This window comes from Blastomyces gilchristii (assembly GCF_000003855.2).
Source record: "Blastomyces gilchristii SLH14081 genomic scaffold supercont1.3, whole genome shotgun sequence".
Lineage (NCBI taxonomy): Eukaryota > Fungi > Ascomycota > Eurotiomycetes > Onygenales > Ajellomycetaceae > Blastomyces > Blastomyces gilchristii.
Genome location: NW_003101680.1, coordinates 1,577,814 through 1,605,007, shown reverse-complemented (window position 1 = coordinate 1,605,007; position 27,194 = coordinate 1,577,814). Strand labels below are relative to the sequence as shown.

The 27,194-nt window shown below is 49.0% G+C and overlaps 9 protein-coding genes across 13 annotated transcripts; 4 read left to right on the top strand and 5 right to left on the bottom strand.

Annotated features, from left to right (window-relative positions):
• Positions 1-40: 40 nt before the first annotated feature.
• BDBG_02051 (phosphatidylinositol glycan, class T) lies at positions 41-2,788 on the bottom strand. Its single transcript, XM_002627334.2, has 3 exons — positions 2,242-2,788; positions 1,779-2,173; positions 41-1,711 (listed from the first exon to the last, which is right to left on the bottom strand). Exons 1-3 carry the CDS (start codon positions 2,724-2,726, stop codon positions 651-653), a joined length of 1,941 nt encoding a protein of 646 aa, XP_002627380.1. The 5' UTR covers positions 2,727-2,788; the 3' UTR covers positions 41-650.
• BDBG_02050 (U1 snRNP splicing complex subunit) lies at positions 2,765-4,625 on the top strand. The gene is made up of 3 exons (XM_002627333.2): positions 2,765-3,057; positions 3,132-3,460; positions 3,599-4,625. The coding sequence occupies exons 1-3, from the start codon at positions 3,015-3,017 to the stop codon at positions 4,112-4,114; spliced, it is 888 nt and encodes a 295-aa protein (XP_002627379.1). The 5' UTR covers positions 2,765-3,014; the 3' UTR covers positions 4,115-4,625.
• On the bottom strand, positions 3,414-8,674 carry BDBG_02049 (PHD finger domain-containing protein). Of its 3 annotated transcripts, none has more exons than XM_031720622.1 (4): positions 8,140-8,674; positions 7,335-7,999; positions 4,122-7,279; positions 3,414-4,040 (listed from the first exon to the last, which is right to left on the bottom strand). In XM_031720622.1, exons 1-3 carry the CDS (start codon positions 8,144-8,146, stop codon positions 5,258-5,260), a joined length of 2,694 nt encoding a protein of 897 aa, XP_031576848.1. In that variant the 5' UTR covers positions 8,147-8,674; the 3' UTR covers positions 3,414-4,040; positions 4,122-5,257. The 3 variants fall into 3 exon arrangements, with proteins under 3 accessions (XP_031576848.1, XP_031576849.1, XP_002627378.2); XM_031720623.1 differs by having other exon boundaries at positions 4,126-7,279; XM_002627332.2 differs by having other exon boundaries at positions 3,414-7,279.
• Positions 8,675-8,758: 84 nt separating this feature from the next.
• Positions 8,759-10,690, top strand: BDBG_02048. Of its 2 annotated transcripts, XM_031720621.1 has the most exons (2): positions 8,797-9,839; positions 10,000-10,297. In XM_031720621.1, exon 1 carries the CDS (start codon positions 8,969-8,971, stop codon positions 9,812-9,814), a length of 846 nt encoding a protein of 281 aa, XP_031576847.1. In that variant the 5' UTR covers positions 8,797-8,968; the 3' UTR covers positions 9,815-9,839; positions 10,000-10,297. The 2 variants fall into 2 exon arrangements, with proteins under 2 accessions (XP_002627377.1, XP_031576847.1); XM_002627331.2 differs by having other exon boundaries at positions 8,759-10,690.
• On the bottom strand, positions 9,765-13,473 carry BDBG_02047. Of its 2 annotated transcripts, XM_002627330.2 has the most exons (4): positions 13,104-13,473; positions 12,477-13,003; positions 11,728-12,402; positions 9,846-11,665 (listed from the first exon to the last, which is right to left on the bottom strand). In XM_002627330.2, the coding sequence occupies exons 3-4, from the start codon at positions 11,795-11,797 to the stop codon at positions 10,038-10,040; spliced, it is 1,698 nt and encodes a 565-aa protein (XP_002627376.2). In that variant the 5' UTR covers positions 11,798-12,402; positions 12,477-13,003; positions 13,104-13,473; the 3' UTR covers positions 9,846-10,037. The 2 variants fall into 2 exon arrangements, with proteins under 2 accessions (XP_031576846.1, XP_002627376.2); XM_031720620.1 differs by having other exon boundaries at positions 9,765-11,665; positions 12,477-13,473.
• On the top strand, positions 11,969-13,531 carry BDBG_02046 (proteasome subunit alpha type-4). The gene is made up of 4 exons (XM_002627329.2): positions 11,969-12,159; positions 12,226-12,410; positions 12,488-12,906; positions 13,023-13,531. The coding sequence occupies exons 1-4, from the start codon at positions 12,136-12,138 to the stop codon at positions 13,148-13,150; spliced, it is 756 nt and encodes a 251-aa protein (XP_002627375.1). The 5' UTR covers positions 11,969-12,135; the 3' UTR covers positions 13,151-13,531.
• Positions 13,532-13,828: 297 nt separating this feature from the next.
• Positions 13,829-14,951, bottom strand: BDBG_02045 (uncharacterized protein). The gene is made up of 2 exons (XM_002627328.2): positions 14,676-14,951; positions 13,829-14,623 (listed from the first exon to the last, which is right to left on the bottom strand). The coding sequence occupies exon 2, from the start codon at positions 14,619-14,621 to the stop codon at positions 14,283-14,285; it is 339 nt and encodes a 112-aa protein (XP_002627374.1). The 5' UTR covers positions 14,622-14,623; positions 14,676-14,951; the 3' UTR covers positions 13,829-14,282.
• Positions 14,952-22,044: 7,093 nt separating this feature from the next.
• Positions 22,045-25,301, top strand: BDBG_02043 (sulfite reductase (NADPH) flavoprotein alpha-component; the record flags this gene model as incomplete). Its single annotated transcript, XM_031720619.1, has 1 exon — positions 22,045-25,301. Exon 1 carries the CDS (start codon positions 22,062-22,064, stop codon positions 25,299-25,301), a length of 3,240 nt encoding a protein of 1,079 aa, XP_031576845.1. The 5' UTR covers positions 22,045-22,061.
• Positions 25,302-25,509: 208 nt separating this feature from the next.
• Positions 25,510-27,189, bottom strand: BDBG_02042 (23S rRNA (-2'-O)-methyltransferase). The gene has a single exon (XM_002627325.2). It carries the CDS (start codon positions 27,042-27,044, stop codon positions 25,827-25,829), a length of 1,218 nt encoding a protein of 405 aa, XP_002627371.1. The 5' UTR covers positions 27,045-27,189; the 3' UTR covers positions 25,510-25,826.
• Between the last annotated feature and the right edge of the window lie 5 nt (positions 27,190-27,194).

Here is a 27,194-nt window from a genome sequence, read left to right as displayed (position 1 = left end):
TCCTTATGGGCTTTTTCATTTTGTAGACTTTCTTGCAATTTGGCACGTATGTGGCTTTTCCCCCCTATACTGAAAATTAGACTCTACCCGCTGGTTGCTTGGAACAGACCAGACCACGCCAATGACCTATTTGTCCCCTTTATTTTTACCACTTTTGGAGTATTTTTATTCCATCATTAAAAACTCCCCGCCTTTTCCTGGTTTTTATAATTTGCCTTTTATCATTCCTTATTTTTGGTTGTGCTCCAAAACATCGTCCATCTATTATTCCACACTTCAGGAATTATTTACTATACCCACATAAGCTGTTTTAACATCGAGTGGACAGTCGATTGCTCATTTCGTTGCCAGTGTACGAACCGCTACAGGCATTGTTAGATCGATGGTATTCAGAGTGGAAGGATGAGAAGACTAATTACAATGACGCGTCCGCCTGGTGTTGTGATACTACACCGGTTTCCCCAAGGACCGGAGGGAACGCTTATACCACATCCGGTAGCATTTGAGTTTGCAAAATGCAGTGGTTATTTATTGTTCACAAAGGTTTGATATCAAGAATCGGAATACACGCGATAAATGCCGAAATAAAATAAAAATAAACATGTAATAATATAAACGGTGCCTACAAAACATGCAAGAAAGATACACTATTATTCTACTTTAACCACCTTCCCTCTAAATCTATCCTTCACCGCAACAATAAAGCCCGAAATCTTCACCTTGATCCCGGACTCCGGTGCCTCCTCGACAGCAACAAGACGGCGAACAAGAATATTAAATATACTCCCGAACGCCAACGCTATAACCGTACTAGTTAATATAATCACGTTGTATGGCATGCTGAAATCGGGTGTGGGGAGTGGTAAGAGTAGGCTTGTCGTGCGCAGGTAGATTGGGGGTTGCAACTGCGAATTGCCGGATTTTACTTCTACCTCCGAGGCGTTCCGGCCACTGAGTAATCTGATAACTGCGGGGGCGACGTTGAATCCTCGATTGGCATCGGGTGGGTACTCGGTGTAGCGGAGGATGGTCTTTTCGAAGTCGTAAATCAGTGTTACTGTTGATGCGGCAGGGACCGAAAGTATCAGTTCAAGTTGCGTGCCCCTTTTTCTGTCGAGGGCGGGGCGGTAGAACACCTCCTTGATGATCTCCGAGGCCGCAATGGAAACGTCTGTGCCGTTTTGGTTCGTGACTTTTGCGCTAAGAGTGTGCACATAAGGCCTCATGAACCAGGGGAGGGTCTCGAAGTAGATGAATTCAACTGGGTTGGTTTGGGACGGGTTTGTCAAGATTGACCGCATGCCACCTCTTTCTTGGCCGTGGCCGGTTATCGTCCGCTCTGCGTGAAGGTTAGGCTGCTCCAAGGGTACTTCGGAAGGCTGTTTTTGAGCTGGTAGAACTAGGTCGAAAGGGAAATCGTCGAGGAGTGAGTAGCAACGGGAAAGCCCGTCAGGAGACTTTCTCTCGATCGCGCCAGCTGTGACTAGTACGTCCCAGTCGTTGGGAACTTTGATACACACATGTCGTCTTTGATTTTCTTCTTCCTCCGTTAAAGGGCATCCACCTGGAATTTTACGGCCAAACACTTCTGATAAACGCCACCCCTGTTCTGCACTTTTGCCGACTGGGTAGCAGGTATCATGGGAGTTGTAAGGCTTGGATTGATCGCAGACTAGCTGTTCCGCGGGAACAGGGCGCGGAATGGGATTATCTATAATATTCTTAGTTTAAAGGAAAATAGGGAAGAAGCAGAGGTGAGGATAATCACCAGAACTCACCTCTTGGCCTCTTCGATCTCTCTACATCTAAAACCATATCTATTGTTTGTTCAATTTCAACCTGGCATGCTTCTGCATCCTCAGGACAGGTGGGGCGAACATCAATAGACATGCTCTGCCAGGAGGCATCAAATAGTCTATGGCCATCAAACAAACTTGAAATTCCAGCTTTTCCTTTGCAGGGAAGCAATTTCAGGAACGGCGTCAAATTCTCCGTACATACGACCTCACCAGGAAGCGTCCCATGCAGCAGATGCAGCGGTCTGGACGAATGGTTTCCCACAGGCTCAAACGTCACTACCGGTCGAGTTGTTCGAGTAGAATCAATAAAATTTAACGACGCGCAGAAGAGGCCGGACAGGGACTGTGTTAGAGTGATCCATTTGGAATAGGCGCTGTGAAGAGCGAGAATTGTTAGTTGCTATTTCCAGATTGCTTTGAGGGAAATTGCCCGAAATCTCACGCTTCATCCGTATCTGCATCTATCCATGCCCACAATTCAACCCCTGTACCGCCCTCCTTAAAGCCATGCCACGGTCTCTCGCCCCAGCTCTCCGCATCCCACCGACCGGTGGTGAATCTCAAATGCAACTCCTTAGTGCTGGCATGCTGGAGGATTTGGCCTAAAGATCGTGGGAAATATCGGAAATTCTGGTGCTCAAAAGCTTCAAGTGACGAATTGCTGCGAAAATTAAACGATCCTAAGAGGGAGGAAGGGGGTAGAGGGCGGAGGACTAGCTGTTCATGGTACTCTGCTGCATCGGAGAGAGCTGGCGACAGCGATGCAAGGAAGATGCAAAGGAAAAAGAGAGGATTGAAAATCATGCCGTCATGTTGCAGGAGACCAACAATGCAGTTTGCAATTGTAATGTCTCTCAATGAAGACAGCAAAGTGTTGATAGCTGTATACAAAATTTCTCTCTCCGTATCTTGAGAGTTGGGCGTCATCTTGCTCCGTGGCCTAGAGATGCGGAAGTTTCACGTGACTTCCATCAACCTTGAGAGCGCGCTAGTTATTCTCTGTGTTAGCGCGATAGGCGACAGAACAGGAAGCAGATGTTATCCTCATGCTATCAGAATCTGTGAACGTAGTGGTGAAACTCGAAAAGGACCTTATCCTGGGCACTCTCACAGACAACCTTATAAAGCAATTTTGTGCCCAATACAGGATCGCTTCCGGAGTGCATAAACTCTTCTCCAACCCGTTGAGGCAGAGATACCAATCCTCCTTTGAGCATGGCGGCAGAGCAGAGGAAGCTGCTCGAGCAGCTTATGGGCGGTACGTTCTGCCTAGCATACATCGTTTTTCTATCGTAACTTTTTATAATCCAAATGGCAAGCTAACTTATATAGCGGAGCAAATGATGGGCTTCGGTGGCTCGCGCAATTCCCAACTCGTAATAACCGACCCTAAAGTTTGCCGCTCCTATCTTGTCGGCACATGTCCTCACGATCTCTTCACCAATACCAAACAGGACCTAGGCCCGTGCCCAAAGGTTCACAGCGAAGGGCTAAAAGCGGAGTATGAGGCTGCGTCGGCGCATGAGAAGTCGAAATGGGGCTTCGAATACGATTACCTACGCGATATGCAGAAATACATCGATGATTGTAATCGTAGGATTGATTCAGCGCAGCGACGATTAGAGAAGACACCGGATGAAATTCGTCAGACAAATAACCTTGTATGTTATTTCTACGTTATTTGTACCTTTGTCATCATTTGTCGTTTTTCCCTATAATCTTTTCTCTCATGACCCCATAACCACTCCCCGCAAACTGAATCCTATTTGCTAACTAATTTACCCCCGTCTCTCACTCAGCTAAAACAAATATCCGATCTCTCAAAGACCATAAGCAACGGCCTCCTAGAAGTCTCCGTCCTCAGCGAAATGGGTTCTGTCTCCACGGCTTACAACGAGTTCCACAAAGTCCGCACCGCAAAACACCAAAAGGAGGCCTGCGAACGCGAACTCAAAGCGCTCGCCGACACATCCGGACCCTCAGGTCACCAGAAATTACAAGTCTGCGATGTATGCGGGGCATATCTTAGTCGTCTAGATAACGATCGTCGCTTGGCGGATCACTTCTTTGGCAAAATGCACCTGGGATACGCGAAGATGCGCGAGACTTTTAGTGTCTTGCAGAAGGAGTTGAAGGGACCACCACCCTCTAGGCATGACGATGGTCCCTCCGGCCGTGGCGATTATGATAGTGAGGGCGGTTGGGGTTCTAGAGCTGGTGGGGGTCGAGGACCGTATCGGACTGGTGGTGGCGGAGGTGGTTATAGAGGGTACAAGGGTAGAGGAGGAGGGGGAGGTTATGGGGGACGGTGGTAAAGAATACCCACTATTGTATGTGTATGCCTTTTATTTCGCGCGCGGGAGAATTGCATAGCGGTGGCGTTCGGGGAGTTTTACTCTTGGAATTAGGCAAAGGGTTTATTATGTTTTTGTATGTTGTGGCCCTGAGGGAGAGCAACTATGATAGCCTAAAATATAATGAACGGGGAAATTTTACTCGGATCTAACTCGGACCTACATGTATGTCATAGTTTATTTTGTGTTTCCTAATGGTGTGACCATGTCAAGAAGGTATATATATATAGTTGATCACAAACTTTAGTTGAGGCGCAGTATTAACAAAACCACACCGACCACTAGCCAAATCATTCTCAAAGATGCGTGACCTTTTTAGTTTCTTGAGAAACTTATGTCACAACGTAGTTTATGGAGTAAGGAACTAGAGAGTTTGTGCCATTGAAATGAGCAGAACGGAGGCACCCATAGAAAAAACGGTTGAATATGGCTTTTAATGTACAGTATGCGCCAGCAGGGAAGCGGCGAAAACGCAGGACAGTTTTAACTATTTACATACAGAAAAACATGAACATGAAATTCACCGGTGAGATGAGCTTGGGGAAACAGGGTTGGTAACACATGGGGAGGGGGGGGCTATGGGGAGAACATATCTGGGGGAAAAGAAATAGCAACCGGTAAAAACACTAGCCTAGCACCGTACATTTTGACTCCTATGTACCAGGAAAGAAAGAAGCTGAAGGTAGTAGAAAATGGCGGCTAGAAAATCAGAAAATTAGTAAGAAATCAGTGGCAATAATAGCAATTGACAATGATTCACGTGAAAAACCTAAGCATGAAAAAATTCAAGGGGAAGAGAACTAGAATTGAAATATATAAAAACAAGCCGCGCCACAATTTCTTCCCTAGAAGATCGATGGACAAGGGAAAAAAAAAAAGCCCCTGTTAAGCAAGCAAATAATCCATCCTTTCCATCTCAAGTACAGACTCTGAGACGAAAGACAAAATGCCATAATAGGAAACGCTGCGTGTAACGCAGCAATTTGCACAATATAAAAGCAAGAGATAGAGAGAAACTCGACAAAACGCAAAGAGAGAAGAAATCAAGTAAGGGTGGGGGGAGGTGGGGTGTTAAGACCAGAAGGCGCCAACAAAAGACAAACATTACTGTGTCTTCCCATTTGTATTTTCAACGATCTTGTTCACTAACAACTGATAATCATTGGCTGCAGTGGGGTTCTGAGCTAGGATACCCGCTATGAGTTTAAGTTGCTCCACGTCTGAATTTGGCGCCTGCTGCAACAGCTGCTCCACAGCTGGCGACGTCGCTAATGGCCCGAGTATTTGCACAGCAGCAGGTTTGCCGATGAGGTTTTGGGGCGAGGCCGAAGCATGGGAAGCTGGGGTGTATTGCTGCGGATGTAGTTGTGATTGTAGCTTTGTGTGATCTTGTTGCTGCTGATTGAAACCATCTGTTGTTGGCATGGCTGAGGGTGGTGATGTTGACACCGCCGTAGGCACGATGGGTGGCGCACCGCTCGATGCGGCTGGGGCTGGGGTGTATTGGGATTGGTTCGAAGCGGAGCCTGGTGTGGCGGTCAGGGGACTGGCAGTGGTATAGTTGGGTTCTTGGGGCGTCGGATGGCCAATGGGCGGGCTGTAGTGGTTGTTCGATTTTACAACGAAGACGACAAGCAGTGTCCGATGCGGTGTTGGGTCTTCAAGGGTGTTGTTCTCCAGCAATTCGATGAATTCGGGTTTCTTGCTCTGACCTGCTTCGATTGGGACGATGTATGTGTCCTTGACACCAGGCAAAGGGTGTTTACCGATAACGCCAAATCGTTTGCGCTGGAGGAAATATTCGAATAGCTTCTGGAATTCCGCGTTGTCATGTGAGGCGACTGGGGGGGAGATGGCGTTAACGGATACATCGGTCGTCTGGCTGAAGCGAAGGCCACATAGGTAGTTTGTGGCTAGTTGCGTTTCGATACGGCCATCGATCACCAACGTCGGCGGGATTAATTGTTCCCAAGGGATCCTTCCGCTGAGATCTGCTCCAGCAACGTGTCTTGCGGCAGCGGAGAATTCAGCAACAGGGTTCATAGATACCTTGCCACGCCAGATTTCACCGTCAGCATGGAAGTCCTTTGGAGAGTACGGTGGGGAATCGATATCTTCGTCCTTGAGCAATTGATCGATCTCCGCGTCGGCTTGGGCTCTGTGACCCGGATGTACTTCCCGAAGGGCTGGCGCCGGAGCAGGAGGGAAGGGCTTATCATGAGGTGCTGAACCTGGTGATTGGACGTTCGACCAGACGTTTTGGATGTTAAAGGCTGGGCCTGAAGCTCGTCGCTGGTCTCCACCAGAGGTATCGATGGATGGAGGCCGGTGATCCCCCGCTGCGCGGTCCATTGAGCCTCGATATTCTCTGAACTCAGGCTGATGGGCGATGCTCGGGCTGGCTGATCTAGCTCCTGTAGGACTTGCAGCAGAACGGAGCTCGGAGTCGGGTATGGTATCGCGGCGAGCTGAGGGAGCCGAAAAGATAGATTCGGTTGCAGCATGCTGTGTATCGTCTTCGATCAATTCCTCCCCCTTGTGTGTACGTCTGATCCGCGGCCCTTGTTCTTGGATAATAATGTGCTGGCGCTCAGCCTCTCGCTTGATTTCATCATCCTTTTGTCGCAGCTCTTTGCTAGCCATGTCTTGGGTGCTCATGGTGGCAAGTGCGTCTGGAGAAATACTTCCTACAAGCAAACTATCACGTAACGAAGTATTCTTCCTTACATTGAATAGGATGGTCCGCATCTGCTGCTTATAGGCTTCACTAGGTTCTCCTGCTCCTCCACAGAGATGTTTATACATGGCAAGTTCAATTGCGAGCCCCAGCGGTTCACCAACAGCTTCCTTGGTCTTCCCAGCGGGCATTGTATAAGTACCCTGCTGCTGGGCTAAAGCTGCCTGTTCTACGAAGAGTTTGACTAGGGCATTGGCCACATTTCTCCTGGCCACACTCTGAAGATCTGACGGGCCTCCAGCTCCTTCAGATGGTGACCTTCCACTTCTCTGTTCCTGAGCAGATTGCGCACTAGATACACTCTGCTTCCGATTCACAGTCGGCGACCTCACCTCAGGGGATCCAACTTGGCCACCTGTCGACAATCGCTGGAGTTTCTGCTTTGGTCCCTGCAATAATATTAGCATAATAGTACATGAAAGTATAATGAGAGAAAGCACATACCGGCTCACGTTGGCTAACATCCTGCTCCTCAAATTTGCGCTTTTGGCTGCTAGGAGGTCCATGGCTAGGAAGCTCCGCTGCAGGCGCCGGAGGGCTGGCTTTACTGCTAGTTGGAGGCGCGGAGACAGGGGTCTCCTTTGCTGGGGTTGCAGAGGCAATTTTCACACCATCTTCACCCACTTCAGACTTGACATCACTAGGCCGGGTAGACTTCCTTCCACGTTTGCCACCTTTCTTCCTCCGCGCCTTTTTCTCCTCCGCAGCTAAGGCTCTTAATCTGGCGGCTTCCTCCCAGGGTTTTTCGCCGCGGGCCATCTTATCTAGAAGATCCTTATGATTTTCCGGCTTGCATTGCTCGCAAAAATACTCCGCGGGTTCCTGGCCCTTGGGGAAAGTGAGCCCCATGCAATCGTTGTGCTGCCATGCCGAGCATTTGTCGCAGCATATCATATCCCGTTCCACGTCTTCTTCTTCTTCATATTCACCACAAATGCAACGGATTATCTCGTCCTCTTCGTCGTTTGGGGCAGGAGTCGGTTCATTGGAGGCTTGTTTCTGGGCTTTGGCTTGTGTTTTCCCTTTGCGTTTCGAAGGCGCCATTTCAGGAAAATCGTTGTTTTTGGAATGCTGACCCTTTGTTGCTCTTCCTGAGCGGCGCGGTTCGTCTGTTTGATGGAAATATAGTTAGCGTTGAGTTCTTGACACCGAAAAGTTGACTGCTGTATGTGCGTATTTGTCACCTCACACTCCAATGGAATTGATAGGGACCAAAATACGTAAACAGCTGGGAATACGAATAGCTTACCGGCCATGGTGCGATATCTGGCACGCTCAAAATATAAAATAGACTACAGTTGATAGAATAGTTGCTGAAAGAAGGCTTGAATTTCGCCTGATTCTTGCAAAGCAAATAGAAAAATACCAGTCTTGCCTCCTCCTCTACGGCATCGACAGGTACTAGTAATACAACAGATAACTGAAGCGTAGAGAGATAACCACTCTTTTTGCTTGTATATGCTTGTGCCCGACCGGAAATTACTCCTCCATCCAACCGTTGAGCAAAATGTGCGTTGCTGATTTTGTTGCCCCCCAAGGACAGTCGCTTTTCACGCGTCCTCCTCTCCTTGCTCTGGAAATCTGGGGAAGCTAGGGGAAGTGTCACCTAATCTCTTCAGACTCTGGATGATGCGCAACGGAGAACCATCGAGCAAGCGACTCGCGAACTTCTATCGAACAACAGATGATATATCTGAGTACTAGATTGATGGAGCTGAGATGTGCAAAGCGGCTGATGTTGTGAATCTTGCTCTAGAATTGCGACTTCGCGATGAGGAGATAAGAATAGAGGGATCGCGCTAGGCCGAAAATGGGGATTTAAATCACGTGAGATGAATGTGATGTTTAGTTGGCTTGGCATTTATACTAAACTCAATCTAGACTAACCCTTTATCAAGATTGAAGCCGCAGCCACGGGAATGGAGACATTGAAGCATGTAGCTTTGATTTTCCGATTATCATACATCCTATCTAGAATCCTCAATTGAGCTAAAGCCTTCTACGTTTATCTTACAGTGTGATATCTGAAGCTCGGATTTATTCCACTATTCCAAACCGACGATACGCGCCGGCACGTCATGGCAGACATCCGCGCCTTACTCCGCAACGAGCTAGCTTCTCGTCGAGCCACCGATTCAAGTAATCCCTCCGTATCCAGACCGACTAAGAAACGAAAGCTTGAACCAGAACAGCGCGTTGACGTGCGCAAAAGGTCAAAAGCCACACCAGAGCAGATCCCGCAAGAGGAAGGGCGCCAGCGGGATCAACTTGATGAATATGAAGGACACCATAAAGCTACCGCGCCAGATCCGTCGATAACACCTGAGACTGCCCAGCTTAAGCAAGAAAAAGACAAAAAAGAAGAAGAAGAAGAACACCCTCCCGCTTCCCAATCACTACTACGTCCCACCACGCCCACATTTCCCCCACAACGAGCAGAACCACAAAGACAGCCGCAACCACAATCCATCGACGAAGATGAATGGGCGGCGTTCGAACGCGAGGTCGCCGCACCCACGAAAATGATACCTACCGCACTAATACCCGGCCACGCAACTATCTCGGCCGCCCCGTTATCCGCCGCTGAGCTGGCGGAACGCGAGAAGCAGGATAAGCAGGCGCAGCTGCGAATGCGTGAGCAGGAAATGTCGTTTGAGAAGGAGGACGCGGCGAGGTTGTTGGAGGAGGAGTTTGATGAGATGGATCAGCTCGAGGAGAGGGTTAAGCGGTTGAAGGAGATGAGGGATGAGATTCGGAGGAAGAGGAAGGGAACTGGGGGCGGGGTTGGTGAGGGTGAAGGTGCGCGTGAAGAAAGGGAAGGGCAGGGTGAAGGAGGGAGGGAGGTGGATGAGGAGGATGAGGAGGATGAGGAGGATGAGGATGAGGATGAGGATGAGGGATGGGACAATTGGAGATTCAGATAGGCCGCACGGGAGATGATGACACATTGTATGTGAGGTTTTATATGATAAAAATTTTAATATTTGTGCTATACGCTCATGATACCAATTTTGGACGAGTTACATTCAGTGTGTTTGAGAGGGGTTGTTGGTTTCAAATAAAACAAGTGCTTATTCAATTGGGATCTTTCAACCAAAACGTAATATAGTATCTACATACGCATGTTGTCTACCCGTTCGTAGCCTCCTAGGCATCTCGAGCCTCCATCTCCGCCTCCATATGACTTTTCAGCCCCTCCTTACCAACTCTCATCGCCATTTCCCGCTCCGCAGCTCCTTGCCGTAACATATCCCTTCCATGCATCATCGCGCCCTGTTGTTTTCGCTTCTGCTCCTGCACCCGCAACTCCCGTTCAGCCAGTGCCTTTTCTCGTTTCTCTCGCTCAGCTCGTCGTCTATCGCGTTCCATTTGCTTCTCAGCAGAAATACTGTCTGGTTCTGGGGCCGGGGCAAGGGTTGATATATATGCCTCAATTAGGGGGTCGCGAACTTTGGGTGGCAATGATATGTACCGTAGATCTGTGAGGATACTTGTGGGGAGCGCATCTGGTGTTGACGACCTGTTCAGAGCGTGGAGTGGTGTGGACTTGAGAAGCGCGGAAAGGTCTGATTTTCGGGTACTTTCAGGCAATTTGAGGCGTGGTATATAATCGCGGTAAAGCTTTTCCCGGTCTTTGTCAGATAGTTTGCTATCCTTCATTTCTGCCTCCTTTCTATATTTACGCTTGAACTCCGGCCAGTATAATTTTGGCGTAGCATATTCTTGTAGGAACGCAAGGTAGCGGATTCGGGGATCTTTCTTTTCCTCCTTCTCCCTGAGCTCTTTCAGCTCTTGTATCCGATCGCGGCTCCAGTCCGACCAGGCCTCCCGGCGTGATTTCATGTTGGGCAGTATCGTGTACCTGGCGTCGTCAATGATTTTACCCTCCTCGATTAATCTATCCCATGGCGTGTAAGGGTTTATCCGGAAATCATCAAGCAAGTCGCGGAATAATGCCACGGAGTCCCCTTCCGTAAGTGGAAGACCCTCTGCGCCTTCTTCCCACCCTTCCTCTCCTGGTTCTCCATATTCTCCAGGGTCCAAACCGTACTCCTCACCCATGGCTGCTAGCTGGTATTCAATATCGTCTTCATTAAACTCGATGTGTTCAGTTTCACCGGCTTCCTCATCGGTTCTTGCCCTTTTAGATGGTATATTCCCCTCTTGTCCTTCGTCATCTGTTACCTCAACCTCTTCATATTCATCGCTGTCCTCTTCCTGGCTAGGTTCATTCCGACTGGTGGATACTGATCGCTCGTGTTCCTGTGACAATGTTCCAGGCTCCCTCGCTTCCGGTTGCTCGTCTCCACTTAACTCACCAAGCTCTCTCCGCGCTTTTCTTTCTCTTTCGAGACGGTCATACTCGACAACCCCTTTCAATATATCTGGCGGGAATTTCCAGAAGCTCTCGTTAGTATCCGGATTATGAACAAATCGGCGGCCTAATTTTGTTTTGACGAGGACCCACGGGGCGCATCCGGGGATCGAGTGCTTGGATTTTGGCCTGTCCTCTGGGCGGCGGGGTCTTCTATCATGACGCCGCCTTTGCTCGGCACTATCCCTACGAAATTTATTGAAGCTATCAGCTATATTAAATGGTAGGGGTCCGTAGTGCGACTGATGCGCCAAGGCTAGTGTCGGGGCGCCGGCAAAGGCCGGTGGGAAGCCATATGGAGGTTGGGCTGGTGCTCCGGTTGGCTGTGAGTGTGAGGGAAGCGCAGAAGGTCTCTTATATGTCGACTGGTTTGTTTGGGCATTGTAGTAATAGAGGTGACCTTGTTTCATAAATTAGTACTTCGCAGCTAAGATTGGCGTCAACAGTCGCAGAGAACGTTACCTGATGGAGCTTTGTGCTCAGTCCATCCAGGAGGGAGTGGATTTAAAGCGGAATAGGTAGATTTGAGCATATTAATCGATTTACTCAAAACATCTCGGCCTTATGTCATAAGATTCGTTATATGTACGGGTGCTGCGCACTTATTCCATCGGTGGATATGTGTGTGTGGTTGTGATTGTTGGGGCGAGTTGGGAAAAATGATCGATAAATATGGATTGGCTACAATTGGTCCAAGCTTCAGCAGGACGCGCGAAGCGAGTTTGCCTGGCGGAAGCTCACCAACGCAGCAACGTCCAGCTTCATCCATCATCTCGATTTGCAACAAACAGCTTCCCCCACGGCTGACCACGCAGTGTTAAACTTGGACTAAATTATACTCCCTTTCACATTGACATAGAATCCAGCAAGATGTCCAGAAGATATGATTCCCGGGTATGTGCTCTGTCACTCTTGTATGAGCGGCCGATAACTAACCTAACTCGCTTCCTCGTCTTGTAGACCACGATCTTCTCGCCAGAAGGCCGACTTTACCAGGTCGAATACGCTCTAGAAGCCATTTCGCATGCTGGAACAGCCCTTGGAATACTAGCACAGGATGGAATCGTTCTGGCCGCAGAGAGGAAGGTGACAAGCAAGCTACTTGAACAGGACACGTCTGCGGAGAAGCTCTATATACTGAACGAGTATGGTTAAACATCCTCTGTCCACCACTATATGGCCAAATAATAAGCGGACCAGAAATAACTTACCTATTTGGCAGTAACATGATATGCGCAGTGGCTGGAATGACAGCAGACGCCAACATCCTCATCAACTATGCGCGCCAAGCCGCCCAACGTTACCTCCTCACATATAACGAAGAGATCCCTTGTGAACAACTGGTTCGTCGTCTCTGCGATCTGAAACAAGGCTATACGCAGCACGGTGGTCTACGGCCGTTTGGCGTTTCGTTCGTATACGCTGGATATGATCCCCTCCGGCAGTTCCAGCTGTACCAGAGTAACCCCAGTGGAAACTACGGTGGGTGGAAGGCGACGAGTGTGGGTGCAAATAACGCCAGCGCTCAGAGTCTATTGAAGCAGGACTATAGGGAAGATTGCGATTTGAAGGAAGCTTGTGGTATGGCTGTAAAGGTGTTGAGCAAGACGATGGACTCGACGAAGCTGAGCAGCGAGAAGAGTGAGTTTGAACCTCCATAGATTCACCATTTCGTGTCCTGTAGCCTGTTATTTTCTTTTCATTGCGTTCTTTTTCTTTTGTCCTTTAATGCTAACTTCTGTTACTTCTACAATTAGTTGAATTTGCGACTGTAGGGAAGACCAAAGAAGGACAGATATATCACCACCTCTGGGGTGCTGACGAGATCGATGCCTTACTGCGGGAGCACGGTTTGGCTAAGGAGGCTGATCAAGAAACTGGGTAGAGAGCTAGTGGGGGTTTATTGGTACTCAGAGTAGCTGAAATCAGGTCCTTAACAACGTGTACGAAAGCTCTGATCTCAACATTTATGTCCTAGTTTAGGGGTGCACTTTATTTCAACTAGTGGTTTTGATCAAGTCTATTTCATCTATTTCCATTCTCGTCCTCTAGTTTGCTTTATCCAATACTGGGCGTGATAGTGTTATGTAACCTGGTTCTTGTCCCCTTTTGATGAATTGGTAGATGTACTCTATTCTACTCATAATATGGCGGGCCCAACACTCGGGGCCTCGGATTAGACGGAATAGATTCCCTGTGACCTGTGATCTCAGTCATATTCTCCCGTTATCCTAGTTGAAACGCCCAATGAGTTATCAGCAGTCCGTCGCTTGTTCCACGTGATTTACCGCATAAGCGATAGGAGCGCGTCTGTTCCTGTGCTGAGGGCTACGCGGGCACGGGAAACTTACGTCACCCACCCCTCTAGTTAGTTACACCTCGACCTCATCTGTTGACAATCAAACCAACAACGCCAGACTCTCGTTGTTGATATCACCATCTGGATACTACCATTTTATGGATTCATTTACCCTGTTTATGTGATATGCTTCCCCTGAGGCTAGCCTTGTCCCCACGTTACCTTCCTTCGCGCTATCGGTTCCATACCTGTTTAACCACTGGGCGACAAGCAGCGTCCTCCTGGTCACCTCGCTCGAAATGATACAGGGCGCTTAATGGTTGGATTCACCATAATAGTATGGACACAAAGCGAAAAACTCATAAATTTCATTGGCAAACAAGAGCCCTTAGACAAAAAGGACCCAAACGCTAAGCCCAAATCCTGATCCCCGACTGTCTCGAACATGTTCTGCACCAGCCGCCCAGCCTATGGCCCCCAGTGCCGATTTTTCCAAATTTATAACCCAACGGGGTAGGCATGAAATGAAATGAAGACCCGAAATATTAAAAACAAGTGGATATTATGAAAGAACAGTGAAACATGAAACATTGTGATAACAAAAAAGGATGAGGTGGTTCAAATTTTTTTTTTTTCTTCTCTTTGAATCTCTGAATATTCCAACGTTTTGGCTGCGGGTGGTGTTTGGTGTTTCCAGCGCTTCTTGGCATGAGGTAGTTTACTTGCCAATGTTCTTCTGTTTCAGCTGCCTCTCATACTCCAATTGCCTGATCTCCTGTTCTAGGTCCCTGACCTCGGCACTGCTTTTTTCCATTGACGCTTTGAGTACGCCACCCTCTCGCTGCCACCGCGCAAGTCTCTCGAGCTCAGCGTTTCGTCGGCGGCACTTGGTGTCGATTTTTTCGCACAATTTACATTGTGTTTGGATGTTTTCGGTGTTGTGAACGAGTCTCATACCGCAAGTCTCGCCCATTCGGTATTCATGGTTGCAGCGGGCTGCGAAATTGCCCCATGCCCAGTCTCCACAGGAAAATTTCTTCTGGTTATAAAAGCACATGGCTTTTGAGGCAAGTCAGCTGACAGTCAATCATAAGACTGCATTATTGCATACCGGCTTGTGTTCTCCTTGAGTATGTTTCAGGAAATTGAGGAATTTTTATTGGTCGATGGCTGGATGCCTTGCTGAAGAGTGGGATCGATAGGCTGCACTTTTCTGCTAAGGTCTTTGAAACAAATAGACGAAGAGCTTGTTTTGGTATGTGCTACCGCTGTGAATTTTTTGATTCGCAAGTGTCTGGTGAAATGCTGGTTGGAGCTGGAGTTATGCTGGAAAGACTGAATATCCCGGGGCCTCGTCAGGATATTTATGTTTCGGATTCATTGCAAACTCCTTGCCCAAGTTTTTCATTCAAATGGCTTCACTCGCACGCTGCTGATCAATCTTTGTTGACATCTGCGTGTCTGCCCATCCTAAATGCTTTTTCCTTCGATATGTCACCCCCAGCCTGTTCCCGACCCGAACTAGCCAGGGTCCATGGCCTCGAAAAAGCGGAGTTCAGCTTCAAAACATTCCTTTCATGGTTCTCTCCGGCACTGCAAGGTGATAGCGGATTCTCATGGTTGGGTAACAAATGCACATTTGCTCGACATGGTTGTCGTGGCATTGTAATATCCCACCATCATCCAACTTCTTTTGTTTTCGCCCCTCCAGTTTGCAATCCCCTCATCTTATCCGATGGAGGGTGGCGTTTTACCCCCTGGACAACTCATCCTTTCCCAGCCGAAAACTCTGGTTGCCTATCCTTCCCCGCTTCTTCGCTTTCTTGAATCTCACTTCAGTGTTGATCAATGTGGTATCCACGGCAAGAGCCTCATCCGTGTCAGCCATCTTCAGTTCCCTGTGAATACTCCACTGTGGATATTTCCCTGGTGGCGGCCACATTCGCTGTCGTTCACGAGATTGATATTGATATTCAGAGTTACGATAGGTCCCACTTAGCCGTCTGGGATCGGTGTAACTTGACTTTTTTTTGAACCTTCATGCCCAATCAACCCAATTGATATCCCTTTAGAAATCATTTCGTTCACACTTGGTTTAACCTGATAAGGGAATATCCGTTCGGGGGGCGAAAGCGTCAAAGCGGCATTTACCTGACAGCCATCCTCCAACGCAAAACTCCTGTTCTGCAACCCAACCCGCACTTTATGTTTCCACTCGATCATCTGCGCCCCGTATGTGATATCCCCTATATTCCTGCATGGTTAGGAATGAACTTTCCATCACGCTTGGGTATTCGACGTGTTAGTCTCGATGGCCAAGAGGATGCATTGCTCCCACCTGCAGGTATCCTCGTTCCTTCGTTCCTTGGAATGAGAGAGCGACGTGTATCTCCATTCCATTTTAGTGGATGTCGAGTCATCTCAGCTCAGCTGTCTACCTCCGAGTTTGATATCTGTGAAGGTTTACACTAGCCAGTCCAAGAACCAAAATACTTCTAACTACGCCTCCGGTTTGCGGTTCCATCATCTTCCGTTGTCACATCTTTGGTAGCCTTCCCTTGGTTCGCCGTTTCCATGATGCGGGACACCACATAATCCTTCCCCTCAATGATAATGGACAGGGAACACGACCTGCCACACCACCATGATATTCATGGATTTGATATCATCGGGTCCGCAGCAATTGCTGTGTTAGACTTCACAGACTTCGTGACGTGGCGTGAGTCGTCTGGCGAAAAAGGATTATACATTCCATTTTTGCAAGGTATTATCCGAACAAGTTTGGGTTAACGGAGCCCCTGCTTTGCATATGATAGCCACCTAGCTTGTCGTTCCGAAAAAAATGCATGCATGTCCTAACAATGTCGACTCGTGTACGACGCCGCCAATATCATGCCTTTCAGCACACCAGCGTAAAATTCTTTGCTTTTAGCTGACTTTAACTCGAATATGGACTTGTCTATATGATGCAGCATATGAGGAGTTCAAAATTGAGTTTCACTAAATGGGTCGGGGCGGATGCGGATGAGCCGGTAGGTCCAAGAACAATCATGAGGCGATAGCAAGGCTTTGAGGAGAGCGAGTGAGTCTCTTTGAAGTGTGTCTGCATCGTTGATCTGCCGTTGTCACCAACTTTGTCATGTCCAAACCCCCTGTTGAATCACATCGGTCAACCTAACAAGGTTTCGTTTATTTATATTTACAAGGTATTGAACTGCGTTGCAATGAACTGGATGAAATCAGACATAAATCTTTTCAACTATTCTCCTGCTACTATAGTATCTGCTCAAATGTCAGATCACTGAAATTCGCTTGGATGCGCATTTTGAATACCTGCGGTGTCTTTCACCCCCTTTTTGAAGGTTGAAATTGAATTTCTAGCCCCATATTAGTATCCACACAGTTGGGTCTAAACTACTCAGGTGATCTAAAGGAGCAAAAAGCAAGTCTCACTCTTGCATGTCAGCATGCAGCATTTGCAAATGCGGAGAACATATTTGGACCTTCTCGTCCTAAGGGTGGGCCATGCACGTCGTATCCCTGTATTATATGCCCCCTCGTACTTAGTGAATTGGCAGTACGCATCTCGTTGAACCACCCAATGAATGCAGCCCTCCAGCTTGTCAAGCAATCAAGGATCTACATAGGGGTTGTGGAACACCCATTGGCTGGTCGATTCTAGATGGTGGCATATAACTCCGATGGCGTTTTATTTACAGGATCCGACTAGTCAGCTTTCGAATTCGGGCCTGTACGATTCATGCGCGACGCTTGAATAGTCATCGTCGCCCCTATCTCGGCCGTGCTCTCCCCCAGGCCTTGCTTTTTCTGTCGTTCATTCTAGCCTTACGCTCAATTTGCCCCCTTCGAGTAGATTTGTCACAACTCTTGCGGTCCTCCTAATCCAACCTCCAGCCTTATTGGTGCCACATTGCGAAACCCGGGTTTTAATTCCCTTCGGTACCCCACCTGTTTGCCAGGTGGCATGGCTACGAACCAGTTTCTTCACCTAGTCTTCGAACGGGTCTCTTCCCTTGTTGACATGGCATATCTGGTTCCCTACGCCGCCGGTTTTGCTTCCTCTCTTCAACGAATCTTACAACCTGCATCCTTCATGGCATTGGCGCTAACCCGTCTCTGACTACTAGCACATCCGGGTGAATATTATGGTATATCCACAAAGGAAACATTCCGTCTAGTGTGTGACACCATTGGGCCAACCAGAATAAGTCTTAAGCTGCTGCGCCGTTAATTGTGCCCAATTTTCACTTGCGGTTGGCGCGAGGAACGGTTGATAGGCAGCACAAAATAACCATCTTACCTGGTTCATTGTCTTCAATGATTTTTTTTAATTCTAATGTCTAGCCTCCCCTAATATCCCATCGACAGCAATTGACGTGGCAGAGGCTATTCTTTCTTTTTCAGAAGCTCTAATGTACGTACTCCCACAATTTGATATGTACGTGTTTATGTTTGGGAGTGAGTGCCTAAATTATCTTCTTTCTCTCCTTTTCCAGGCGCGTTATTGCAATTACAGTTTAGTGAAAATTTCTGCACCATATTTGCCATACGCGTCTTTGGGACATTGACCCTCTCTGATATTGCCTCTATTTAACATCTTCAGCGCAGAACGGGTTAATTGACAGATCAAACAGCTACATATTGGCTTGTGGTGTTGAGTTTTATCCAGGCTTCCTACCACATCGGCAGTACCTTGCATCTAGTCTTCCCATTAAACTTAATGCCGACCGGCTAATTTCGATGCGACGTACACGCCCTCAATTGGCCCCCGTCTTGTTTGAAATCAGTTCTTGCAGTCTCTACCGTCTACGAAAATGTGTGGCAAGGCTCTGACACGCGCAATACGACAAGGAAGACTGGCTTTCCCCTTGCCTTTCTATTTTCACCTCCCTGTTTGGCTGTTTTTTCTTTTTATAATTTCGGGAAGAGCTTACAATCAGGATTTTTTCCACCTTTTATTGACTTGGGCGTGTTAGATGCGAACTATACTCCAACAACATTCATGACCTTCATTCCTAGCTCTTACTGATGATATTCGTCCTTTTTTTGTTCTTTTTCTTTTTCTCTTTTTCTTTTTCTTTTTCTTCACTCCTTTCCCTGCCACCTACCGCTCGCTGATTCGCCACAAAACAGGGCTACATGAACAGTTCGTCTCAACAGCCCCAGGCTTATTCTGTGATGAGCGCCCTGCTCTCCTGACCGCTAGTTCAGTGGTGTCTCTGGCTCCCGTTTGCTTCATGATCGCTTTTTTGCCTCCTTTTCTTTCTAAAAGAAAATTCACTACACACCGAACCTCCCTTAAATCACGCCGGTTGCCTTGGTCAACTATCCTTGCTAAGGCTACAATGCAACGATGATCAATGATCGGCCATCTTTCCGGTGGCGTAGTCCTCGCAACTCGCGAGTGCATGGGTCAACGAATGACACTATCTCTTCAGTTGCCTCGTTTTTACCTCTCGCCGTAGTTCATGGAATGTTCATTCAGGCCAGTTTGCCGTTCTAGCTATTGACAACAAAGTCACTTCAACACGTATGCCTTTTTTGCCTGCACTGCTAAGCACATTAGCGCCCTTCCTTCATTGTTTGGATGTGTGCTTCATCGCCGGAACAGGGCCAGTCTTTCCGAACGTTCGCTTCATTCTTTATGTTGTCTTCTGTGATAGGCATAAGGGTTCACAATTGCTCTAGCAGGCTACATTGAATGGCTAACGCCCTGTCTTCTGTTGCCGTCCAGGTCCACCTTAGCAGCTGCTTCATTCGGGACCCCTTCGGTTCCACTTTGTAAAGCCAACACAAATATTTCGTCAGGACAATTATTTCTCTTTTAGGAACGTATGAGAAATAATACTGCAGGGAGAAACCAGACCATTAATGGAAAGTTCTACGTATGAGTAATGCTAGCTGGCTAGCCCCCAGCCTTGCTGCTGCTTTGGATATAGGAAGATAAAATAATTAGGGCTTAGGGCACGAAATAATGCACGTGGTTTTTAATGACGTCACTAAAATATCAGTCTGGGGAAAGGTCCGATCTAAACTGAAACAGGATAAGCGCCCTCCGAGCTGCCACTGCTTGGCTATATATAGCTCCACTTCGGCATCAACATCCAGCATCCAGAGCAAGCAGTCCTGCTTACAACACTGAGCACACTGCATTTCATACAGGATCCCATCGCTTTCTTTTCCGAATAACGCCCTATACTTTCTCCTGGACGAGAGCATCCACGAACCGCTTTGAAAAGCAGGGCCAGCCGGGCTCTGGATACCCGTACTACTACGGTAGCTATTTAACATAGCGCCTACGGTTGGTCCTATGATTTTGCGAATTATATGCATATATGAATTATTGAAATGATGAGCCTTGCATTCTTCGAACAATGAGAACGCTGATCGTCTGTTTTTGGATATACTAGCTCTGAACTAGTGCTAGGCGTTCGTAGCATACTCGCCTCTTTGTCAGAATATCAGAGAAGGAAAACTCCTTCCTCTCACGCGCACGTTCTAGAAAAGCGAACGAACTACTGCGCCAGTCCAAGTTATTTGCTTGGTTATCTACTCAATATGGCCACTTTCCGCTTCGCTTCAACCCGAACCGGTCTGCTGGCCCCGCGGGTCAACCAAAACCTCCCCCGCCACTCCCCCTTCACCCCAACCACACCTTCGTTGCAGATTCCTAGAAGCCCGTTTGCGGCAGTTGCATCAGCGTCTCTGCCACGCACCTACGCCAGCAGCGGGAATCAACCCAAGGCCGGAGAACCATACGACCTCAAAAATGACCCGGACGGCCGCCATGCCATGAACACAGAGCGTCACGAGTACTCAAAGTCCGGCTCGGACAACGCGGTTGCCGAGCAGCGGGCGGCGTGGGACATCACCTACATCACGCCGGAGAAGGTAAGAGAGGCTTCGCTGGCCGAAGCTATGAAAGACGGACGCAGTCAGGCGGGGCCGTTGGAAGTCAGCCCTGCCAACCGCGATGTCTCGCAGTATACCGATGAAGCGGGCAGGAGTGAATGGGTGGAGAAGGGGCCTAGCCGCAGAGTGTCACCGCCAAAAGGGATGAAGGTTGATTATGGCGGTACGGTTGTTCTTGGGGAGAGAGACCCTCTGGTTAAGTTGCCGGTGAAGTGAAGGGGGAAAGTTTTTGATTTTAGGTGTGGATTTTGGTATTTCAAATTTTCCTGGCGTTCATTTCTTCTTGGATAGGGGGATCAGGGAAACATTGAAATATTGAAACCAGGACGCGCAATCAACTTAAAATCATGGGATTGGCTCGGTTTTACTTTCTTCTTTCTTTCTTCTTTTTTCTTTTTTTCTTTTTTTCTTTTTTTCTTTTTTTCTTTTTTTCTTTTTTTCTTTTTTTTCTTTTTTTTCTTTTTTTCTTTTTTTCTTTTTTCTTTTTTTCTTTTTTTTCTTTTTTTTCTTTTTTTCTTTTTTTCTTTTTTCTTTTTTACTTTTCTTCTTTCTTGTTTTCGATGGATTGGTTCATCCTTTCCAGCTCCAGGCGTATGGTTATTTTAGGAACAATGGCAGAGTAACCAGCAAAACAGCAACATAAAAATGGAAACAATTTATCATACAAACATATTGTAACATATTTAGTAGAAAATAGAACTTATAATGTCACCACATCCACAAAAACATTCAACAAGCGTCTCCCTCACGAACCTTCCCCTCTCCACTCCGTCCTCCCAAGCCTGACAATATCACTCCCGTGCAACACAACAACCTTCTTCCCCCCCCCAATAATCCCCGGCCTCAACGCCACAGCCCACTCAAACCCCAGCGCCAGCATGGTCTCTCCTCGATCTCGCCCTTGAGTTTTTCAGGTAGGTAGGTAGGGCACATGCGACGCCGCGCTCGCCCCTTCCCCCCCCCGGGCGACGAGACGAGGACGTAGACTTTTAGGGTAGAGGTAGAGTACTCCTCTCAGTACTCCTCTCAGTGACTCCCTCTACGCAGTAGTGGTAGGTAGAGGGGGCTGCGGGACCTGATGACTTTCCGCCGGAACAACATCGGTCCGGGTGCCCCGCGCAAATCACGCCATCCATTCTTTGGATCCGCGGATAATTGCGTGATTAGGGCTTTTCTTGCCCGTTTCGGCCAATTCAGGGGGGGAGGATGTAAAAAAGTAACTACTTAACTACTTGGTTAGTTAGTTAGTTATAGTACTTACGCAGTATTATTTATTAGTGGGGAGAGTTAGTACTTTGTGTGTACTTTGTAAGCAGCCAGGAACGATGGATGGCGTGGGCGGTGGTGGGAATGAGCTCATCGCGGGCTGAAGACCTTTTTTTTTTTTTTTTTTTTTTTTTTATGTCGGCTTCATTTTCTCTCCTCCTCTCCTCTTTCTCCTCTTTCTCTTCTTTCTCTTCTTTCTCTTGAATGTGGTGATGTGGTTTCTGTTGTTGTAATTGATAATTGATACCCCCCCCCCCCCTCTCATATATATCCAAAATCAACAACAATAATATATATAATGCGGTCTATTGAGCCCTCCTCTGGAGGATCAGCTACTGCTGATCCTGCTGCCATGGGCAATTCCCAGCAACAACCCTCTGCTCTCCCCCCTCTGGATTTCTCAGCTATCAGGGGCCCGACATATCTCACAGCCCAGACTCTGATCCAACAGGTCGCCTATGCCCTGTCGGATAAGCTCTTCACCTACTCGCCAGATACCTTCGACCTGGACGTCGCCATCAAGCACTGGGCGGCTCAAGCTCAATTCAATGTCAATGGCTATCCCACCGCCGTCCACCCCATGCAGACTCGCCAGGGTGCCGGCGCCATTGCCCTGGGTTATATCTTCTCCAAGGACTTTGATCTCAAGAAGCGGTATATCCCGCAGTCGATTATTGCCTCGTCCGCTACCCTGCAGTATCTCCGTCCAGCATTGGAACAGCTCTCCCTGCTCTACTCAGTCGCAAACCCCTTTGTTGCCCATGTTGCTGTAGTGGACTATGCTGGCGGTGCCGTCGGGGGTCTTGTTGCCGATTACACTACCTCCCTGACTCTTGCTGAGGAGCTGGGTCTTGGCTTGGTGTCGAGCCTCTCTGCCTACGAATCTCAGCATATGGCCTTGTTCTCGACTCTGCTAGCCAGTATACTGCCTACTATCCATGTCTACGATGGCATCAGAGTCGGACGGGAGATCACCCAGGTCATCGATGTCCTCGATCAGTCCGGCCTTAGCGCTACGTACAAGAAGGTGCTTGCAGAATTGACTTCGGACCCCGACCAGAAACATCTCGATGCCGAGGGCAAACTGCTGCGCCTATTCAAGGCCTTCAATGGCCAACTAGGCACCGACTACAGCCCCTTTGAATACAACGGTCACCCAGAAGCGACCTCGGTTTTGGTTTCCTTCGGCACCATCGAATCCACGCTGGCTTCTCAGATGGCGGCTTCGTCTTCGTTGGCTAAGAAGGGTGCCCGTGTTGGTGTCGTCAATGTACGGGTATACAGACCATTCGCCGAGGAATCGTTCTTGAGTGCGTTGCCCAAGACTACCAAAGTCGTCGGCGTTCTGGGTCAGGTTCAGAGTCACTTGGCCGTCCGGGAAAATGGTGTTCATTCCGCACTTTACGAAGACGTCTTGGCCTCCCTAACGTTTGGAACCCGCTTCCCTACTCCACCGGAGTGCGTTGAGATCAAATACGCTCCCTCGCATTCCTGGTCCCTTGCGAACACCGCTGCTGTCTTTGAGAGGATTACGAATGAACCAGTGGAGCTGAACATAACATCAAACTCTTTGCAGCTTCTGGACTCCACTGCCGTCCAGCAATACACGTTCTGGGATACAGACGACTCTGCATCAAACGCCGCTGCCGTCGTTCTCGCTCAAGCACTTGCTAGGGATTCTTCGTCCAACGTTACCACGAACATATCCTACGATAATCTTGTGCAGGGAGGAGTCATCCGTACCGATATCCGGAAGGGGCCTCAAAGTATTGATGCACCATATGCTATCGACTCTGCGGATGTGGTCTACGTGGGCAATATCAAGCTCCTATCCGAGATAGACATTCCAGCCAGCACAAAGGATTCCGGAAAGATCATCGTCAAAGCTTCCGGATTGAAGGACGAGGACTTGGAGAAGAAACTCCCGCAGCCATTTAGGCGGGCAGTTGCGCAACGCGGAATATCACTGCTTATCTTGGACGTACCTGCCTCGAAAGAGACCGATTTTGATACCGCAGCCTTCCAAGCAGCCTTTTTGCGAACTGCCATCCCTGACCTCGATATTATTGGAGCGAAGAAGCTAGCTTTGAGCCTGGGGGATGCAGACTGGTTCTCCAAGGCAACTGAAACTCTAGACACAGCTCTCCGGACTGTTGAAGTTCCAGAATCCTGGTCATCCGCCGACGAGGATTCAGACAGCGACTCGCCGAAACTCCCCGTCAACATTCACGCTACGAGCTTTGCTTCATTTGACAAGTCGGATGTGGAAGAGCCCTCGATCCTGCGGGACTGGCAGGATGCCGCCCAGGCTTTGGCCTTCAAGGAGGCTTATGGGACCACAACCGCGCTCCGCCCCGACCTTGCAGCGAAGACCTTCACCATTCATGTCAGTGAGAATCGACGTCTAACCCCTGTGACCTACGACCGTAACATCTTCCACATCGAATTTGACCTGGGAGACTCGGGCCTCAAATACGACCTTGGCGAAGCCCTGGGTATCCACGCAGAAAACAACCCAGCGGACGTGGACCAATTCATCAATTTCTACGGATTGGACCCAGACGCCATTGTCGAGGTCCCCTCGCGCGAAGATCCATCCGTCCTCGAGTGCCGCACCGTGTACCAAGCCCTCATCCATAACGTCGACATCTTCGGCCGCCCGCCAAAACGCTTCTACGAGTCTCTCGCCGCGTTCGCTACTGATGAGAAAGAGCGTAAACACCTCCTCTCCCTCGGCAGCGCCGAGGGCGCTGACGAATTCAAGCGCAGATCAGAGGTAGATACAGTCACCTTCGCGGACCTCCTCCAGGAATTCCCCTCCGCCCACCCCACCTTCCCGGACCTTATTCGCATCGTCTCCCCAATGAAACGCCGCGAATACTCCATCGCCTCCTGCCAGAAGGTAACCCCAACTTCCGTCGCCCTCATGATCGTTGTTGTCAACTGGGTCGACCCCGCCGGCCGCACCCGTTACGGCCAGGCCTCCCACTACCTCAGCAACCTCAAACCCGGCAACCCCATCACCGTCAGCGTGAAATCAAGCGTGATGAAACTCCCACCCAAATCCATGCAGCCCATCATCATGGCCGGGCTGGGGACTGGTCTCGCGCCCTTCCGCGCCTTCGTCCAGCATCGCGCGATGGAGAAGGCGCAGGGGAAAGAAATCGGCTCCGTGCTCCTCTACATGGGCTCGCGCCACCAGCGTGAGGAATACTGCTACGGTGAGGAGTGGGAAGCCTACCAGGCTGCAGGTGTGATCACGCTGCTCGGCCGCGCCTTCAGCCGCGATCAGCCAGAGAAGATCTACATCCAGGACCGCATGCGGCAGACGTTGCCGGAGATTACCCAAGCGTACATTCGGGAGGAAGGCGCTTTTTACCTCTGTGGACCGACGTGGCCGGTGCCGGATGTTACGGCGGTGCTGGAGGAGGCAATTGCGGTTAGCGCGAGGGAAACTGGTTTGGGGAAGAAGGTGGATCCTAGGAAGGAGATCGAGAAGCTGAAGGATGAGATGCGGTATGTTTTGGAGGTTTATTAGGGATGGGGGGTGGAGTTTTTCATTCTTTTTATTTTTATTTTTGTTTCATTCACTATTGCTGAAGTCTAATGAATAGAAATGGTGTGAGATTTTGGGATTCATCATGCTACGTATACCGGTTTGTTTAGAGATATGTACGCTGATATGGGAAAAGTGATTTGTTCCCAACTTTTTCTTTTTTTTTCTTTAAAAAAAAAAAAAAAAAAAAAACTATGGGTTTCTTTACACGCAAAACTAGAATTTTTAGTCGTTTGATTAATTGAATTGCTCCTCTAGATATATAAAGATATACATAACTTGTAATAAGAATCTATCATGTCCCGCTCTAGATATCCAAACTCCAGACCCGTATGCTAAGATAATATAAGAAGAAAAAACCAAAACAAAAGGAACAGCTAGCCACCACCTACTTCAGTGTTCAAATGCAACCACTACCAATATTCCAAGGGTCAGACGTTAAAAGAATCAGATAAACGAAACCCACTAGTAGTTAACTTCCCTTCCCCCCTTCAGAAAACAAACCAACTATCCAAGCTCCACCCCCTTCGTCTTCCCATACGCGCCCCCCTTCTCCCTCCTCAACTCCAGCGCCCGCTTATATGGCGGCGCCGTCGGCGGCTGCACAGGGTCCAGACTCACATAACCCGGCGGCAGCTCGTAGGAGGCATCTGCATCCCAGGCGGAGAGGTCGCCGCAGGCTATGAAGGGCGGGATCCAGCGGGTAGTTTCCGATGCTGTTGCTGGCGCTGATTTATTCGAGGAGACAACTGCAGCGCCGCCGCCGAAGAGGGGGTTTTCGAGTAGGCCCATGCCATGTTCGCCCCGGGCCCCCACTCCCTCTTCCCCCCCCCCAACTCGTCGTCCTGTACAGTCACTGTGCGCAACAGGTGGTATGAACCCTTCGCAAACCACAAAGGCCTCCAGGCTACTGGCGCGGCTGCTCCGCGGCTTCGCGACGGAGACCTTCTCAAAGACAGTCTTCAGCTGCGCGTAGATGAGATCCACGTCGCGGCCGCGGAAGATTTTGGCGACGAATTTGCCGCCGGGCCGTAAGACGCCGATGGCGAGGTTGAGGGCGGCGTAGAGGAGTTGGGATTGGATGTAGATGTCTAGGTCGTGCAGGCCGGTTACGTCGGGGGCGCCGTCGGAGAGGACGAGGTCGACGGGGTGCGGGTGGTGGTGTGGTGTTTTGGTGGTGGTATTATTGGTGGAGGAGGTATCGTGGGTGTAATCGTCTGGATCGAGAGCTTTGAGGAGCAAGGGGATGGTGGAGGGGTGTGTTATGTCTGCTTTCAGAGTGGTGATGCCTTCCAGCGGGGTCATGGGCTGGAGGTCAATGGCGACGATCTTCACGTTCTTGCGCGGTTTGAGCGTCTCTTCCTCCTCCTCTTCCTCTTCCTCCTTTTGCGCTCCTTTTTGTCCCTGCTGTTGATCCGCTGTTTCAGGCCCTTCCTTCACGGTGCCCAATTTCTGCTCCTCGCCCCGTTCTCTCCGCCGCTTCTCCTCCCACGCCCGCCGCCCGAAACTCTCCCCCTTAATCAGCACGCGGCTGAGGACCTGGCTCCAACTCCCCGGCGCGGCGCATAAGTCGACCACGCGCGTGACGCTGTCTGGATCTGAGTGTGCGAACAGGTCAAATTGCTCGTCGATCTGGATCAGCTTGAAGGCGGAGCGGGCTCGCCAGTTCTGCTCTTTGGCAAGGCGGTAGTAGGCGTCGCGCTTGTCTTTGGAGGATTTTCCCATGTTTTTTTTTTAATTTGGATATTCGGGATACGGGGAGTCGGGGAGTCGGTGTATTTCTTCTTCTTTTATGTTATTTTCATTGTATTAGTATTCTGGTAAATAAGTGTCAATCCCGTAACATGTGAGGTTGGAGCGGTGGAATAATAAATA

Excerpts from the sequence above, each read along its gene's own strand:
- BDBG_02051 (XM_002627334.2), bottom strand. The coding sequence starts at position 2,726 with ATGACGCCCAACTCTCAAGATACGGAGAGAGAAATTTTGTATACAGCT. Across the intron at positions 2,174-2,241 it reads GATGCAGATACGGATGAAGC|CGCCTATTCCAAATGGATCA; the intron begins GTGAGATTTCGG and ends CGCTCTTCACAG. Across the intron at positions 1,712-1,778 it reads GAGATCGAAGAGGCCAAGAG|ATAATCCCATTCCGCGCCCT; the intron begins GTGAGTTCTGGT and ends AGAATATTATAG.
- BDBG_02050 (XM_002627333.2), top strand. The coding sequence starts at position 3,015 with ATGGCGGCAGAGCAGAGGAAGCTGCTCGAGCAGCTTATGGGCG. Across the intron at positions 3,058-3,131 it reads GCTCGAGCAGCTTATGGGCG|CGGAGCAAATGATGGGCTTC; the intron begins GTACGTTCTGCC and ends TAACTTATATAG. Across the intron at positions 3,461-3,598 it reads TTCGTCAGACAAATAACCTT|CTAAAACAAATATCCGATCT; the intron begins GTATGTTATTTC and ends TCTCTCACTCAG.
- BDBG_02049 (XM_002627332.2), bottom strand. Across the intron at positions 7,280-7,334 it reads ATGTTAGCCAACGTGAGCCG|GGACCAAAGCAGAAACTCCA; the intron begins GTATGTGCTTTC and ends ATATTATTGCAG.
- BDBG_02048 (XM_002627331.2), top strand. The coding sequence starts at position 8,969 with ATGGCAGACATCCGCGCCTTACTCCGCAACGAGCTAGCTTCTCGTCGA.
- BDBG_02047 (XM_031720620.1), bottom strand. The coding sequence starts at position 11,797 with ATGCTCAAATCTACCTATTCCGCTTTAAATCCACTCCCTCCTGGATGG. Across the intron at positions 11,666-11,727 it reads TGAGCACAAAGCTCCATCAG|GTCACCTCTATTACTACAAT; the intron begins GTAACGTTCTCT and ends TTATGAAACAAG.
- BDBG_02046 (XM_002627329.2), top strand. The coding sequence starts at position 12,136 with ATGTCCAGAAGATATGATTCCCGG. Across the intron at positions 12,411-12,487 it reads AAGCTCTATATACTGAACGA|TAACATGATATGCGCAGTGG; the intron begins GTATGGTTAAAC and ends CCTATTTGGCAG. Across the intron at positions 12,907-13,022 it reads GAAGCTGAGCAGCGAGAAGA|TTGAATTTGCGACTGTAGGG; the intron begins GTGAGTTTGAAC and ends TTCTACAATTAG.
- BDBG_02045 (XM_002627328.2), bottom strand. The coding sequence starts at position 14,621 with ATGTGCTTTTATAACCAGAAGAAATTTTCCTGTGGAGACTGGGCATGG.
- BDBG_02042 (XM_002627325.2), bottom strand. The coding sequence starts at position 27,044 with ATGGGAAAATCCTCCAAAGACAAGCGCGACGCCTACTACCGCCTTGCC.